Source organism: Myxine glutinosa, chromosome 12 (genome assembly GCF_964187855.1).
Source record: "Myxine glutinosa chromosome 12, kmMyxGlut1.1, whole genome shotgun sequence".
Taxonomy (NCBI): Eukaryota; Metazoa; Chordata; class Myxini; order Myxiniformes; family Myxinidae; genus Myxine; species Myxine glutinosa.
In genome coordinates this window covers 2,574,921-2,591,723 of record NC_136272.1, presented here as the reverse complement: position 1 = coordinate 2,591,723, position 16,803 = coordinate 2,574,921, and the positions used below count along the sequence as shown (strand labels likewise).

General features: G+C 42.2%; 1 protein-coding gene across 1 annotated transcript in view; it reads left to right on the top strand.

Moving 5' to 3' along the window:
* LOC137438279 (uncharacterized) overlaps nt 1–16,803 on the top strand; it is a 61,297-nt gene that overhangs the window by 12,867 nt on the left and 31,627 nt on the right. The window contains exon 2 of the mRNA XM_078766406.1: nt 11,421–11,698. Coding sequence (XP_078622532.1) covers nt 11,449–11,698 — 250 coding nt within the window. The 5' untranslated portion in view covers nt 11,421–11,448. The remainder of the gene's footprint in view (nt 1–11,420; nt 11,699–16,803) is intronic.

Here is a 16,803-nt window from a genome sequence, read left to right as displayed (position 1 = left end):
GAGTATGAGGAGTGATGATGTTATTATTATTCTTTATGAACATGAATGATGGGCCCATGGTGATGAGTATGAGGAGTGATGATGTTATTATTATTCTTTATGAACATGAATGATGGGCCCATGGTGATGAGTATGAGGAGTGATGATGTTATTATTATTCTTTATGAACATGAATGATGGGCCCATGGTGATGTGTACGAGGAGTGATGATGATATTATTCTTTATGAACATGAATGATGGGCCCATGGTGATGTGTACGAGTGATGATATTATTCTTTATGAACATGAATGATGGGCCCATGGTGATGTGTACGAGGAGTGATGATGATATTATTATTCTTTATGAACATGAATGATGGGCCCATGGTGATGAGTACGAGGAGTGATGATATTATTATTCTTTATGAACATGAATGATGGGCCCATGGTGATGAGTACGAGGAGTGATGATATTATTATTCTTTATGAACATGAATGATGGGCCCATGGTGATGAGTACGAGAAGTGATGATATTATTATTCTTTATGAACATGAATGATGGGCCCATGGTGATGTGTACGAGGAGTGATGATGATATTATTATTCTTTATGAACATGAATGATGGGCCCATGGTGATGAGTACGAGGAGTGATGATATTATTATTCTTTATGAACATGAATGATGGGCCCATGGTGATGAGTACGAGAAGTGATGATATTATTATTCTTTATGAACATGAATGATGGGCCCATGGTGATGTGTACGAGGAGTGATGATGATATTATTATTCTTTATGAACATGAATGATGGGCCCATGGTGATGAGTACGAGGAGTGATGATATTATTATTCTTTATGAACATGAATGATGGGCCCATGGTGATGAGTACGAGGAGTGATGTTATTATTATTCTTTATGAACATGAATGATGGGCCCATGGTGATGAGTACGAGGAGTGATGATATTATTATTCTTTATGAACATGAATGATGGGCCCATGGTGATGAGTACGAGGAGTGATGATATTATTATTCTTTATGAACATGAATGATGGGCACAGTGGGTTTCGCAATCCATTTTCCAAACGAACAAATCACAAATCTCCGACAGGGCATTCATCAGGTTGACGGATATTGTAATAACGGATTTTTTCCAATGATTGGCATGAGGAGGACGAGGAGGACGAGGAGGAGGAGGAGGAGGAGGAGGGCGCGGCGCGGGGGGGGGGGGGGGGGGGGGGGGAAATAATGAAAATAGAGATTACATGATACAAGGGGTAATCTTGGAGCGTGTTGTATGGGAGAAGGATCTGGGGGTGAGTATGGGAGGTAATCAGACAGTGGATTGCCCGGTAGCAATACAGGTAAAGCAAGCAGGTGTTGTGTTTTATTAGTAGGGGGTAAATGATGAATCAAAGGAAGTTTGTTCACTTGTCCTGCAGAATTTAGTGAGATCTCTTGATGCAAAGTTGAGGCTTGTGGAAGATCGAGAACACTGGACGGATTAAGATGCAACATAAGGAAAGGAACAGCAGGAGGAGAAGGGGAAATGCCAACAGTAGGGATGAAGGACAAAATAGAGGACTTGGACAAATAAGGGGTTTGGATAAGAGTGAGGAGTCGTGGAGGACAAGATAGGTACAGAAGCAAACTTTCAGGAGGGTAAAAGTGGAAAGAGGGTGGTGGGGTGGGAGGGATGCGGGGGGGGGGATGGTGTTCAGTTTTGGTCACCACATGTAAGGAAGGGTACAGTCATCGCTTCTGGGGAAGGACATCACCGCCATCGAGAGAGTACAGGATCGAGTGACTTCGAGATTGATTCTGGGACTAACGAGATGAAGCTATGAGGAGCAGTTGGAGGAGACAAGACCTGACACATTAGAAAGGATGCAATTTGATTGGAATGTTTAAGATAATGAAGGGTAGAGGCAAAACAACTGCTGAAGTTTATCAAGGCGTCCTTGATAATGGTGTCAAACTCCTCCTCGGTCTGCTCCTCGGTCTGCTCCTCGTTCTGCTCGTTGGCTTGCTCCTCGTTCTGCTCCGTGGCTTGCTCCTCGGCCTGCTCCTCGGCCTGCTCCTCGGTCTGCTCCTCGGTCTGCTCCTCGTTCTGCTCGTTGGCTTGCTCCTCGGTCTGCTCCTCGTTGGCTTGCTCCTCTGCTTGCTCCTCTGCTTGCTCGTCGGCCTGCCCCTCGACTTGCTCCTCGGCTTGCTCCTCTGCTTGCTCTTCTGCTTGCTCGTCGGCTTGCCCCTCGGCTTGCTCCTCTGCTTGCTCGTTGGCTTGCTCCTCTGCCTGCTCGTCGGCTTGCTCCTCTGCCTGCTCGTCGGCTTGCTCCTCTGCTTGCTCTTCTGCTTGCTCTTCTGCTTGCTCGTCGGCCTGCCCCTCGACTTTCTCCTCGGCTTGCTCCTCTGCTTGCTCTTCTGCTTGCTCGTCGGCCTACCCCTCGGCTTGCTCCTCTGCTTGCTCGTTGGCTTGCTCCTCTGCTTGCTCCTCTGCTTGCTCTTCTGCTTGCTCCTCTGCTTGCTCCTCTGCTTGCTCGTCGGCCTGCCCCTCGGCTTGCTCCTCTGCTTGCTCCTCTGCTTGCTCGTTGGCTTGCTCCTCGGCATGCTCCTCGGCATGCTCGTCGGCATGCTCCTCTGCTTGCTCCTCTGCTTGCTCGTCGGCCTGCCCCTCGGCTTGCTCCTCTGCTTGCTCGTCGGCCTGCTCCTCGGCTTGCTCCTCGGCATGCTCCTCGGCATGCTCCTCTGCTTGCTCCTCGGCATGCTCCTCGGCTTGCTCCTCTGCCTGCTCGTCGGCCTGCCCCTCGGCTTGCTCCTCGGCTTGTTCCTCGGCTTGCTGCTCTGCCTGCTCGTCGGCCTGCCCCTCGGCCTGCCCGGCGATAACATCCTCTAACTCCTCAGGCTCGATGTTGTCAAAGCCTTCTTCTCACACCTGCTGTGCCAACCCGGCAATGCCATGCCTCTTGTCCTTGTTGTCGGGAAAGCCTGTGACGCTTTTCACTGCCTGTGGCCACAGGTTTTGCCAGCAGGCGTTGATGGTGGATCTCACCTCATCCAGCGACTCTTTGGCGCCGACGCAGTGGCCCTCGTTGTCCTTTGATGGTCCTTGTATCCTCAGATGGCGACAGGACTAGGGACCATAGCCTGAGAGTAAGGAAGTGGAGTTGCGACCGTGGTAGTGCAGGCAGGGCTCCTTCACCCACAGTGTACATGATGAAAGGAATAACCTAAAAATCCGATTTGCTATTTCTTTATCAAGTTGAGCGTCATTTGAAAGAATGTCACCAAGATATGTAAAGGCATTAATAGTCTTCAGTGGTTTTCCATCGATGGTGATTCACAGACCTGTGTGCGTGACCCAAGCAGGACGAGTCTGATACATAACTTCTGTGTCATGCTCATCCTGAGTCGGAAGTTTGAACTCTCCGAGTGACTGCAGGTCTTCCTCGATATAACGATTTGTTGATGATCTTTTCTACCTCCATTAATCCTCCCTAAGCCCACCTATTTCCAAGTTTCCAGTTTTCTCTTCCCGATATTACGCAGCTAAATCCATCTCATTCACCTCCTCCCTCCTCCTTCCCTCTCTGCCCAGGTCTCCCTCTATTTTGTCTGTCGACCATCTTATTCCACTGTTACTTTTGTTATTTTACTTCCTGATCCTTTCTATTCTGCTCCTCCACGAGCCTCAAGGTTGCATACAAAGTGAACCAGACCGGTACTCGGTGGAGCGCACACCTCCGCCAGGCTGAACAGGTAACATTTTGTATCCCACCTGGGATACATCTGGATTCGGACCTGAACGAAAATTGAATCGACTTGTTCTCCTGACGTACCCAACCTGTCCAACAAGTTTCGTTCAGAATCTCTCCACAACTTTTTGAAATATAATGTTGTATGTTGTTTTTGGCCCATCTCTCAATTGGTAAAGAATCACTTTTAAAAAATGTAAAACGCCTCATATCCAGATTCGGATCTTCATCAAAATCTAGCCCTTTCGTCGTGGTCACCCATCCGACCAGTTCCAAGTCCCTTGTGTATCCCCGTGTATCTACTAATTATAATATATCAATCATTCCATTTCTCTCTGAAACTGATGAGTGCTCGTGTTGTACATGGTATCGATGTTCATCGTTTTAGACTGTTGTTTGGTTGAGTGTTGGGTGAGTCTCGGATAACGAATCGGTTTTATATAGATCCTTGATTCTCTTTGTTGCAAAAGCATCTCTCCTCCTATGGTATCCATGGAAATCTCCACGCATGGCTGGCGGACTTCCTCTCTAGTCGTAGTCAACGTGTGGCCCTGAATGGGTTTCTCTCATCTCCTCTTCCTGTTCAGGCTGGAGTTCCCCAAGGTAGTGTTCTGGGCCCTGTGCTTTTTCTGGTCTTCATCAATGATCTCTCTCACTCTCTTGAAAATCCTCTCTATCTCTTTGCTGATGACTCCACTCTCTGCCGCTCCATTCCTTATCCCTCAGATCGGCAGTCTGCAGCCTCCTCACTCTCTGCAGACCTGGACAAAATCACAGACTGGGCAAACAAGTGGAACATGTCTTTCAATCCTGACAAATCTCACACTCTTACGATGTCTCGACGAAAAGACCGACTGGACAACCCTCCCATCTACTTTCTCAACAACCCTCTCCAAAAAGGTCTGACACTCAAACTTTTGGGTCTCACTATCTCCTGGTGTTGGGCTAGCGGCTAGGGTGCCGGCTTAGGATCCTAGGATCCTGGGTTCGAATCCCGGTCGATCGCTGAATTAACGCCAGGGGGGTTGACTCAGCCTGTCATCCTTCCGAGGTCGGCTAATTGAGTACCAGCTCACTGGTAATTCCCTGTTTGTCGTTAAAGGCGGCAAAAAGGGTTGGCGTCGGGAAGGGCATCCGGCCGTAAAACATTGCTTCAAAAAGGGGACCGAAAAACAACAACAACCACGGTTCCCAAAAAAGGCCAACCCCCGCTTTGCGGGGAAAAATGGCCTCTGAAGGTGGTTATTATATATATATATATCTCCCATGATCTTTCTTGGGAAAACCACATTTCCAAGCTGGCCTCCAAAGCCACTGACCGACTGGGCAATGGGCATCCTCCGTCATGCGAAGTCCTTCCTTGGCACACCTGAGCTCCTCACCACATACAAGGCTTTCATCCGCCTCAATGGAATACTGATCTCCCCTCTGGGCTGGAGCTCCTGCCTCACACCTAGCTCGGCTTCACGCTATATAAACCAAACTTTTCAGAACCATTGGAATCTCCCGCGATGAAGCTGATTGTGAGGGCCTTTCACGCGCTCACTGCAGGCAGGTTGGTGGTCTTTCTGTTTTCTACCGACTCCTCTCCGGCCTTGCTCCCCCAGCTCTATCTGTGCTCTGTCCCCCAAATGTTCGTACAGGTCGCACAAGATCTGCCAGCAACCCTCTTCTGGTGAAACTGCCAAAATCAAGACTCTCTACTCACCTTCTGTCCTTCATTCCTCTTTTATACTGCCTCTGGAACAAACTCCCTCCCTCTCTTCAATCCCACTCCTCTTTAAAACAGCTGTTCACAACCATCTCTTATCTTCCCACATCCAAAACCTTGATCTTTTCTACCCCCATTAATACACCCCAAATCCACCTCCTTCAAATTCCCGGTTTCCTTTCCTGAAAGTCCTCGTCATGTCCATTTTATTTATCCCTTGTACCTCCCCCCAAGCCCTCTCCCTTCCACAGATCTCCCGATGTCCCTATTCTCTACTGTTGTTGTGCTTGTGTGCTTCCCTCTCTTTCCCCATCTTGTCTACCGTTCCCTTTATTATATGTTGTATGTGTCCGTTTATGTTTTTTGTGATTAATGTTAGCTCTTACATGAGCCTCGATCTCGTATACAAAAAAAGGAAAAATTTAAAGGATTGACGAATTGACTCGTTAATTAAACTAATTGACTTATAATTGACTCGCTATGAGAGCCGAGCATTAGGATTGTGTTGACTCGGTATAAGTTTCAAGCATTAGGATTGTGTTGACTAGGTATGAGTTCCAAGCATTAGGATTGTGTTGACTTGGTGTAAGTTCCGAGCATAAGGATTGTGTTGACTCGCTACGAGTTCCAAGCATTCGGATTGGTTTGACTCGCTATGAGTTCCAAGCATTAGGATTGTGTTGACTCGGTATGAGTTCCAAGCATTAGGATTGTGTTGACTCGGTATAAGTTCCAAGTAGGATTGTGTTGACTCTGTATGAGTTCCAAGCATAAGGATTGTGTTGACACTGTGTGAGTTCCAAGCATTAGGATTGTGTTGACTCGGTATAAGTTCCAAGCATAAGGATTGTGTTGACTCGCTACGAGTTCCAAGCATTCGGATTGGTTTGACTCGCTATGAGTTCCAAGCATTAGGATTGTGTTGACTCGGTATGAGTTCCAAGCATTAGGATTGTGTTGACTCGGTATAAGTTCCAAGTAGGATTGTGTTGACTCTGTATGAGTTCCAAGCATAAGGATTGTGTTGACACTGTGTGAGTTCCAAGCATTAGGATTGTGTTGACACTGTATGAGTTCCAAGCATGAGGATTGTGTTGACTCGGTATAAGTTCCAAGCATTAGGATTGTGTTGACTCGGTATAAGTTCCAAGCATTAGGATTGTGTTGACTCGGAATGAGTTCCAAGCATTAGGATTGTGTTGACACTGTATGAGTTCCAAGCATTAGGATTGTGTTGACTCGGTATAAGTTCCAAGCATTAGGATTGTGTTGACTCGGTATGAGTTCCAAGCATTAGGATTGTGTTGACACTGTATGAGTTCCAAGCATGAGGATTGTGTTGACTCGGTATAAGTTCCAAGCATTAGGATTGTGTTGACTCGGTATGAGTTCCAAGCATTAGGATTGTGTTGACTTGGTATGAGTTCCGAGCATTAGGATTGTGTTGACTCGGTATAAGTTTCAAGCATTAGGATTGTGTTGACTCGGTATGAGTTCCAAGTATTAGGATTGTTTTGACTCAGTATAAGTTCCGAGCATTAGGATTGTGTTGACTCGCTACGAGTTCCAAGTATTAGGATTGTTTTGACTCGGCATAAGTTCCGAGCATTGGGATTGTGTTGACTCGGTATGAGTTCCGAGCATGAGGATTGTGTTGATTCGGCATGAGTTCCGAGCATTAGGATTGTGTTGATTCGGCATGAGTTCCGAGCATTAGGATTGTGTTGATTCGGCATGAGTTCCGCGCATTAGGATTGTGTTGACTTGGTATGAGTTCCAAGCATTAGGATTGTGTTGACTTGGTGTAAGTTCCGAGCATGAGGATTGTGTTGATTCGGTATGAGTTCCAAGCATGAGGATTGTGTTGACTCGCTACGAGTTCCAAGTATTAGGATTGTGTTGACTCGGTATAAGTTCTGAGTATTAGGATTGTGTTGATTCGGCATGAGTTCCGCGCATTAGGATTGTGTTGACTTGGTATGAGTTCCGCGCATTAGGATTGTGTTGACTTGGTATGAGTTCCAAGCATTAGGATTGTGTTGACTTGGGATAAGTTCTGAGCATTAGGATTGTGTTGACTCGGTATAAGTTCTGAGCATTGGGATTGTGTTGACTCGGTGTAGGTTCCAAGCATTAGGATTGTGTTGACTCGGTATGAGTTCCTAGCATTAGGATTGTGTTGATTCGGTATGAGTTCCAAGCATTAGGATTGTGTTGACTCGGCATAAGTTCCGAGCATTAGGATTGTGTTGACTCGCTGTGAGTTCCAAGCATTATGATTGTATTGACTCGGTGTAGGTTCCGAGCATTAGGATTGGGTTGGCTCGGTATAAATTCCGAGCATTAGGATTGTGTTGACTCTGCATAAGTTCCGAGCATTAGGATTGTGTTGACTCTGTATGAGTTCCGAGCATTAGGATTGTGTTGACTCGGTATGAGTTCCGAGCATTAGGATTGTGTTGACTCGCTATGAGTTCCGAGCATGAGGATTGTGTTGACTCGGTATGAGTTCCGAGTATTAGGATTGTGTTGACTCGGCATAAGTTCCGAGCATTAGGATTGTGTTGACTCGCGATGAGTTCTGAGCATTAGGATTGTGTTGACTCGGTATAAGTTCCGAGCATTAGGATTGTGTTGACTCGGCATAAGTTCCGAGCATTAGGATTGTGTTGACTCGCAATGAGTTCTGAGCATTAGGATTGTGTTGACTCAGCATAAGGTCCGAGCATTAGGATTGTGTTGACTCGGTATGAGTTCCGAGCATTAGGATTGTGTTGACTCAGCATAAGTTCCGAGCATTAGGATTGTGTTGACTCGGTATGAGTTCCGAGCATTAGGATTGTGTTGACTCGGCATAGGTTCCGAGCATTAGGATTGTGTTGACTCGGTATAAGTTCCGAGCATTAGGATTGTGTTGACTCTGTATGAGTTCCGAGCATTAGGGTTGTGTTGACTCGGCATAAGTTCCGAGCATTAGGATTGTGTTGACTCGGTATGAGTTCCGAGCATTAGGATTGTGTTGACTCGGTATAGGTTCTGAGCATTAGGATTGTGTTGACTCGGTATGAGTTCCAAGCATTAGGATTGTGTTGACTTGGTATAAGTTCTGAGCATTAGGATTGTGTTGACTCTGTATGAGTTCCAAGCATAAGGATTGTGTTGACACTGTGTGAGTTCCAAGCATTAGGATTGTGTTGACTCGGTATAAGTTCCAAGCATTAGGATTGTGTTGACTCGGTATAAGTTCCAAGCATTAGGATTGTGTTGACACTGTATGAGTTCCAAGCATTAGGATTGTGTTGACTCGGTATAAGTTCCAAGCATTAGGATTGTGTTGACTCGGTATGAGTTCCAAGCATTAGGATTGTGTTGACACTGTATGAGTTCCAAGCATGAGGATTGTGTTGACTCGGTATAAGTTCCAAGCATTAGGATTGTGTTGACTCGGTATGAGTTCCAAGCATTAGGATTGTGTTGACTTGGTATGAGTTCCGAGCATTAGGATTGTGTTGACTCGGTATAAGTTCCAAGCATTAGGATTGTGTTGACACTGTATGAGTTCCAAGCATTAGGATTGTGTTGACTCGGTATAAGTTCCAAGCATTAGGATTGTGTTGACTCGGTATGAGTTCCAAGCATTAGAATTGTGTTGACACTGTATGAGTTCCAAGCATGAGGATTGTGTTGACTCGGTATAAGTTCCAAGCATTAGGATTGTGTTGACTCGGTATGAGTTCCAAGCATTAGGATTGTGTTGACTTGGTATGAGTTCCGAGCATTAGGATTGTGTTGACTCGGTATAAGTTTCAAGCATTAGGATTGTGTTGACTCGGTATGAGTTCCAAGTATTAGGATTGTTTTGACTCAGAATAAGTTCCGAGCATTAGGATTGTGTTGACTCGCTACGAGTTCCAAGTATTAGGATTGTTTTGACTCGGCATAAGTTCCGAGCATTGGGATTGTGTTGACTCGGTGTAAGTTTCAAGCATTAGGATTGTGTTGACTCGGTATGAGTTCCGAGCATTAGGATTGTGTTGATTCGGCATGAGTTCCGAGCATTAGGATTGTGTTGATTCGGCATGAGTTCCGCGCATTAGGATTGTGTTGACTTGGTATGAGTTCCAAGCATTAGGATTGTGTTGACTTGGTGTAAGTTCCGAGCATGAGGATTGTGTTGATTCGGTATGAGTTCCAAGCATTAGGATTGTGTTGACTCGGTATAAGTTCTAAGTATTAGGATTGTGTTGATTCGGCATGAGTTCCGCGCATTAGGATTGGGTTGGCTCGGTATAAATTCCGAGCATTAGGATTGTGTTGACTCTGCATAAGTTCCGAGCATTAGGATTGTGTTGACTCTGTATGAGTTCCGAGCATTAGGATTGTGTTGACTCGGTATGAGTTCCGAGCATTAGGATTGTGTTGACTCGCTATGAGTTCCGAGCATTAGGATTGTGTTGACTCGGTATGAGTTCCGAGTATTAGGATTGTGTTGACTCGGCATAAGTTCCGAGCATTAGGATTGTGTTGACTCGCGATGAGTTCTGAGCATTAGGATTGTGTTGACTCGGTATAAGTTCCGAGCATTAGGATTGTGTTGACTCGGCATAAGTTCCGAGCATTAGGATTGTGTTGACTCGCAATGAGTTCTGAGCATTAGGATTGTGTTGACTCAGCATAAGGTCCGAGCATTAGGATTGTGTTGACTCGGTATGAGTTCCGAGCATTAGGATTGTGTTGACTCGGCATAAGTTCCGAGCATTAGGATTGTGTTGACTCGGTATGAGTTCCGAGCATTAGGATTGTGTTGACTCGGCATAAGTTCCGAGCATTAGGATTGTGTTGACTCGGTATAAGTTCCGAGCATTAGGATTGTGTTGACTCTGTATGAGTTCCGAGCATTAGGGTTGTGTTGACTTGGCATAAGTTCAGAGCATTAGGATTGTGTTGACTCGGTATGAGTTCCGAGCATTAGGATTGTGTTGACTCTGTATGAGTTCCGAGCATTAGGGTTGTGTTGACTCGGTACGAGTTCTGAGCATTAGGATTGTGTTGACTCGGTATTAATTCCAAGCATTAGGATTGTGTTGACTCGCCATGAGCTCCAAGCATTAGGATTGTGTTGACTCGGTATAAGTTCTGAGCATTAGGATTGTGTTGACTCGGTATAGGTTCTGAGCATTAGGATTGTGTTGACTCAGTATGAGTTCCAAGCATTAGGATTGTGTTGACTCGGTATAGGTTCCGAGCATTAGGATTGGGTTGGCTCGGTTTAAATTCCGAGCATTAGGATTGTGTTGACTCGGTATAAGTTCCGAGCATTAGGATTGTGTTGACTCTGTATGAGTTCCGAGCATTAGGATTGTGTTGACTCGGTATGAGTTCCGAGCATTAGGATTGTGTTGACTCGCTATGAGTTCTGAGCATTAGGATTGTGTTGACTCGGTATAAGTTCTGAGCATTAGGATTGTGTTGACTCGGCATAAGTTCCGAGCATTAGGATTGTGTTGACTCGCTATAGGTTCTGAGCATTAGGGTTGTGTTGACTCAGCATAAGTTCCGAGCATTAGGATTGTGTTGACTCGGTATGAGTTCCGAGCATTAGGATTGTGTTGACTCGGCATAAGTTCCGAGCATTAGGATTGTGTTGACTCGCTATGAGTTCTGAGCATTAGGATTGTGGTGACTCGGTATAAGTTCCGAGCATTAGGATTGTGTTGACTCGGTATAAATTCCGAGCATTAGGATTGTGTTGATTCGGTATGAGTTCCCAGCATTAGGATTGTGTTGACTCGGTATAAGTTCCGAGCAATACGATTGTGTTGACTTGGTAAGAGTTCCAAGCATTGTACCATTGCTTACCTTGTCACCTGAGATATTTGAATGTTCAGCATGTCGGTGTTTATGTGTCCAAACCATAAAATATCAACATAATCATAAGGTCCTGTTGAATGGAACACTCATTTAAATGATTTCAGTAGGTGCAGTGCTGCCTCCAAGGTCATCATGGACCAGTTACCAATATGCCAAGACATTAGCCATGGAAACGACGAAGAGATCTGCGAGGATCAGAGAGTCTGCTGTGTAAAGGTGCCCTCAGAGCTGGCAGCAATATCTACTGTGTCTCGAAGGAAATTGGTCTTGCATATGGACGTGAACTGCACTGTATTGCTGTCTGACTCGGTCATGGGGATGGAACAGAAGGCATTACTCAATTATTATCTTTCCTCGGTCACCTGGGGACACTATGTGCAAGGTAATGTATTTCGAGCTGTTGGACTATCTTCAGCCTTTTGTGATGCTTACCTGACATGTAATTTTTCGTACGTAATACACGACTTTCAAAATGAAGTATGAATGCTAACGAGGGGTTTCATGCATACCCTGTGTGTGTTTTCAGCTGCTCACTCCTGCTGGACAGGACAGGGCACTTTTATCCTCTGTGGCACAATATACTTTAGGGTGCCCGAACACCATCATTTCTAAGGGATTCTGTGCATTCTTGCAGAGCATTTGGGGGTGGATTCTGTCATTTCAAAAAGTGCCGTATTGCATGCACTCGCGGGCACCCTGACCTCCGGGTCCTCCTGGTAGGACTACCCTTCTCGGCCCACATTTGGTGGGCAATGTGCTACAGCGCAATCTTGGCACAATGCAACTTAGCATTTTTGAAAGAAATTTTGTTGATTGCAACATATCGTACTCCACGTCATAAGATAAATGAAGTTGATGTGTAATACCAGCTACTACTAAAGGTGGCACTCCTTACACCACCTTTTTTTTTTTTTTTTTAAGTTTCGGTGACGTCCAGTCGTCCACGTTTGCTCCATTATAATAAGATTCTCATATAACATGTACAATATTTGGCAGAGACTCCAAGAAAAAGTTTGATTTAATTTGTTGTAGGGAAAGAAAAAACTTGCATTGGACGAACACAAGAAAATCCGCAGCATCTTACTATAATTTACCAAATGTCCGTCCGTCCGCCCATCTGTCTGTCTGTCCGTCCATCCATTCCCAGGTACCGCAAAAACGGCTGAACCGATCGCAACGAAATTTTGGGTGGGTAATCCTGGGACCTCCTGGAGTAAAATAGGCTGGATTGTTTTCCAATTTCAACTTTTGTCTCCAGCATTTTCAGGTTTGGACTCTGGCCTAACGTTATTGTCCCGGGTACCGCAAAAACGGCTGCACCGATCCCAACGATACACCTCCATGCCCGTGGGATTCCCACGGGTGACCCCACTAGTATCAGAAATTTGCAATTAAGCGTCTTTCTTTTATTTTAAAACCAGAGGGTCCTTTTTTCACGGTCTAAGCATCATGGAAGAGCTGTCGCACAAATCCTGCACACACAGGCAGCGCCATCCACCAGAGAATACCAGTTTGAATAAACTAGAATAATCTTTCTAGTTTATTCGAGAAAGTTTAGTTTATTCTAGAATAAACTGGAATAAAGTTTGGAATCTTGTTTATTCTAGAATCTTGAACACTAGAATAATCTTTCCAGACCAGTTTGTTATATTCTGCAAGCTCCAGTAAGGCCCTGAGGCTTTATCTTTTAAGCTTGTCGAGCTGTCTTCCAACTTCCTTCTGTCCCATCTGATAGCTCTTCCTCACCTCTGTGATATAGTCTCTACCTGTGTCTGCATCAATAAAGAAAAAATAATTATTTAATAAGTCTGCCATCTTGCGTTCTCGACCTCATTTCCCCTTGTGTATTCACAGGAAGACTTCATTGTGCGATAATGGTGGTGATTATATGACTATACTCATTGATTTATGAGTTGTTTTAACATCCTCCCTTTTTATTATTCAGATAATGTGAGGACAGGCAGATATTAAAATTAACCGCAAGGAGAAATTTGATGCAGTACAGTATATTGTTGAAATTTGATGCAGTACAGTATATTGTTGAAATTTGATGCAGTACAGTATATTGTTGAAATTTGATGCAGTACAGTATATTGTTGAAATTTGATGCAGTACAGTATATTGTTGAAATTTGATGCAGTACAGTATATTGTTGAAATTTGATGCAGTACAGTATATTGTTGAAATTTGATGCAGTACAGTATATTGTTGAAATTTGATGCAGTACAGTATATTGTTGAAATTTGATGCAGTACAGTATATTGTTGAAATTTGATGCAGTACAGTATATTGTTGAAATTTGATGCAGTACAGTATATTGTTGAAATTTGATGCAGTACAGTATATTGTTGAAATTTGATGCAGTACAGTATATTGTTGAAATTTGATGCAGTACAGTATATTGTTGAAATTTGATGCAGTACAGTATATTGTTGAAATTTGATGCAGTACAGTATATTGTTGAAATTTGATGCAGTACAGTATATTGTTGAAATTTGATGCAGTACAGTATATTGTTGAAATTTGATGCAGTACAGTATATTGTTGAAATTTGATGCAGTACAGTATGTTGTTGAAATTTGATGCAGTACAGTATATTGTTGAAATTTGATGCAGTACAGTATATTGTTGAAATTTGATGCAGTACAGTATATTGTTGAAATTTGATGCAGTACAGTATATTGTTGAAATTTGATGCAGTACAGTATGTTGTTGAAATTTGATGCAGTACAGTATATTGTTGAAATTTGATGCAGTACAGTATATTGTTGAAATTTGATGCAGTACAGTATATTGTTGAAATTTGATGCAGTACAGTATATTGTTGAAATTTGATGCAGTACAGTATATTGTTGAAATTTGATGCAGTACAGTATATTGTTGAAATTTGATGCAGTACAGTATATTGTTGAAATTTGATGCAGTACAGTATATTGTTGAAATTTGATGCAGTACAGTATATTGTTGAAATTTGATGCAGTACAGTATATTGTTGAAATTTGATGCAGTACAGTATATTGTTGAAATTTGATGCAGTACAGTATATTGTTGAAATTTGATGCAGTACAGTATATTGTTGAAATTTGATGCAGTACAGTGTTTTGTTGAAATTTGATGCAGTACAGTATATTGTTGAAATTTGATGCAGTACAGTATATTGTTGAAATTTGATGCAGTACAGTATATTGTTGAAATTTGATGCAGTACAGTATATTGTTGAAATTTGATGCAGTACAGTATATTGTTGAAATTTGATGCAGTACAGTATTTTGTTGAAATTTGATGCAGTACAGTATATTGTTGAAATTTGATGCAGTACAGTATATTGTTGAAATTTGATGCAGTACAGTATGTTGTTGAAATTTGATGCAGTACAGTATATTGTTGAAATTTGATGCATGGTCCCTCAGGGATGAACAAGTGAATGTTGGATTTAAACGCAACCGCACTTTATTTACTTTGACAAAACACCATTGTATCTTTAGCATACCTGAGTGTAGGGGAAGATCTGTGGGAGGGAGAGGGCTTGAGGGGAGGAGGCATGGGAAAGGGGGTGTGGGGGGGGGGGGGTGGGAGAAATATAAAACACATGGACACTGCAAGGACTTCAAGGAAAGAAGTCGGAATTTCAAAAAAGTGGATCTGGGGTGAAATTAACGGGGGTAGAAAAGATCAAGGTTTTGGACGGGGGAAGACGAGAGATGGTGGTGAACAGCTCTTTTAAAGACCTTGAGGGAGGAGTGGGATTGAAGAGAGTGAGGGAGTTTGTTCCAGTGGCAGGAGAAATGAAGGAGTGAAGGTGAGCAGATCTTTAGCATACCAGAGTGTAGGGGAAAACGAAACCTTAATGGGAGACACCATTGGATCTACCCCCATTAATGCATCCCAAAACGACCTCCTTCAAATTCAGTTTTCTTCCCTGATATCCCCTGCAGTGTCCATCTTGTTTATCCTGTGTATCCAACCACAGCCCTCTCCCTTGCACAGATCTCCTGATCTGTCTGTTCTCTACTGTTGTTGTACTTCCCTCTCTCGCCCCCTCTTGTCTCCCGCTCCCTTTTTTATATATGTGTTAGCTCTTATACAAGCTTCAACTTCGGTATAAAAAAAAAAAAAAAAAGAATTAAGGGAAATAACTCTTCCAATCTTTGAATTATTAGTCCTTAGATTCATTTCCACAACAATATGTTTCATAATTTATTTCTTTATGAAAAGTGTTTGCATACATTTGTTTGTATACATTTGTTTCTATACATTTGTTTGTAACATTTGTTTGCATACATTTGTTTGCATACATTTGTTTGCATACATTTGTTTGTAACATTTGTTTGTAACATTTGTTTGTAACATTTGTTTGTATACATTTGTTTGTAACATTTGTTTGTAACATTTGTTTGTAACATTTGTTTGTATGCATTTGTTTGTATATATTTGTTTGTAACATTTGTTTGTATACATTTGTTTGTATACATTTGTTTGTAACATTTCTTTGCATACATTTGTTTGCATACATTTGTTTGTAACATTTGTTTGTAACATTTGTTTGTATACATTTGTTTGTAACATTTGTTTGTAACATTTGTTTGTATACATTTGTTTGTATGCATTTGTTTGTATACATTTGTTTGTAACATTTGTTTGTAGCATTTGTTTGTATACATTTGTTTATAACATTGTTTGCAGCATTTGTTTGTATACATTTGTTTGAAACATTTGTCTGTATACATTTGTTTGTAACATTTGTTTGTATGCATTTGTTTGCATACATTTGTATGCATACATTTGTTTGTAACATTTGTTTGTATACATTTGTTTGTATACATTTGTTTGTATGCATTTGTTTGTATACATTTGTTTGTAACATTTGTTTGTAGCATTTGTTTGTATACATTTGCTTGTAACATTTGTTTGTAGCATTTGTTTGTATACATTTGTTTGTAACATTTGTTTGTAGCATTTGTTTGTATACATTTGTTTGTAACATTTGTTTGTAGCATTTGTTTGTATACATTTGTTTGAAGCATTTGTCTGTATACATTTGTTTGTAACATTTGTTTGTATGCATTTGTTTGCATACATTTGTATGCATACATTTGTTTGTAACATTTGTTTGTATACTTTTGTTTGCAACATTTGTTTGTAACATTTGTTTGTATACATTTGTTTGTATACATTTGTTTGTATACATTTGTTTGTATACATTTGTTTGTATACATTTGTTTGTGTACATTTGTTTGTGTACATTTGTTTGTATACATTTGTTTGTATACATTTGTTTGCAACATTTGTTTGTAACATTTGTTTGTATACATTTGTTTGCAACATTTGTTTGTATACATTTGTTTGTATACATTTGTTTGTATACATTTGTTTGTATACATTTGTTTTTATACATTTGTTTGCAACATTTGTTTGTAACATTTGTTTGTATACATTTGTTTGTATACATTTGTTTGTATACATTTGTTTGCAACATTTGTTTGTATG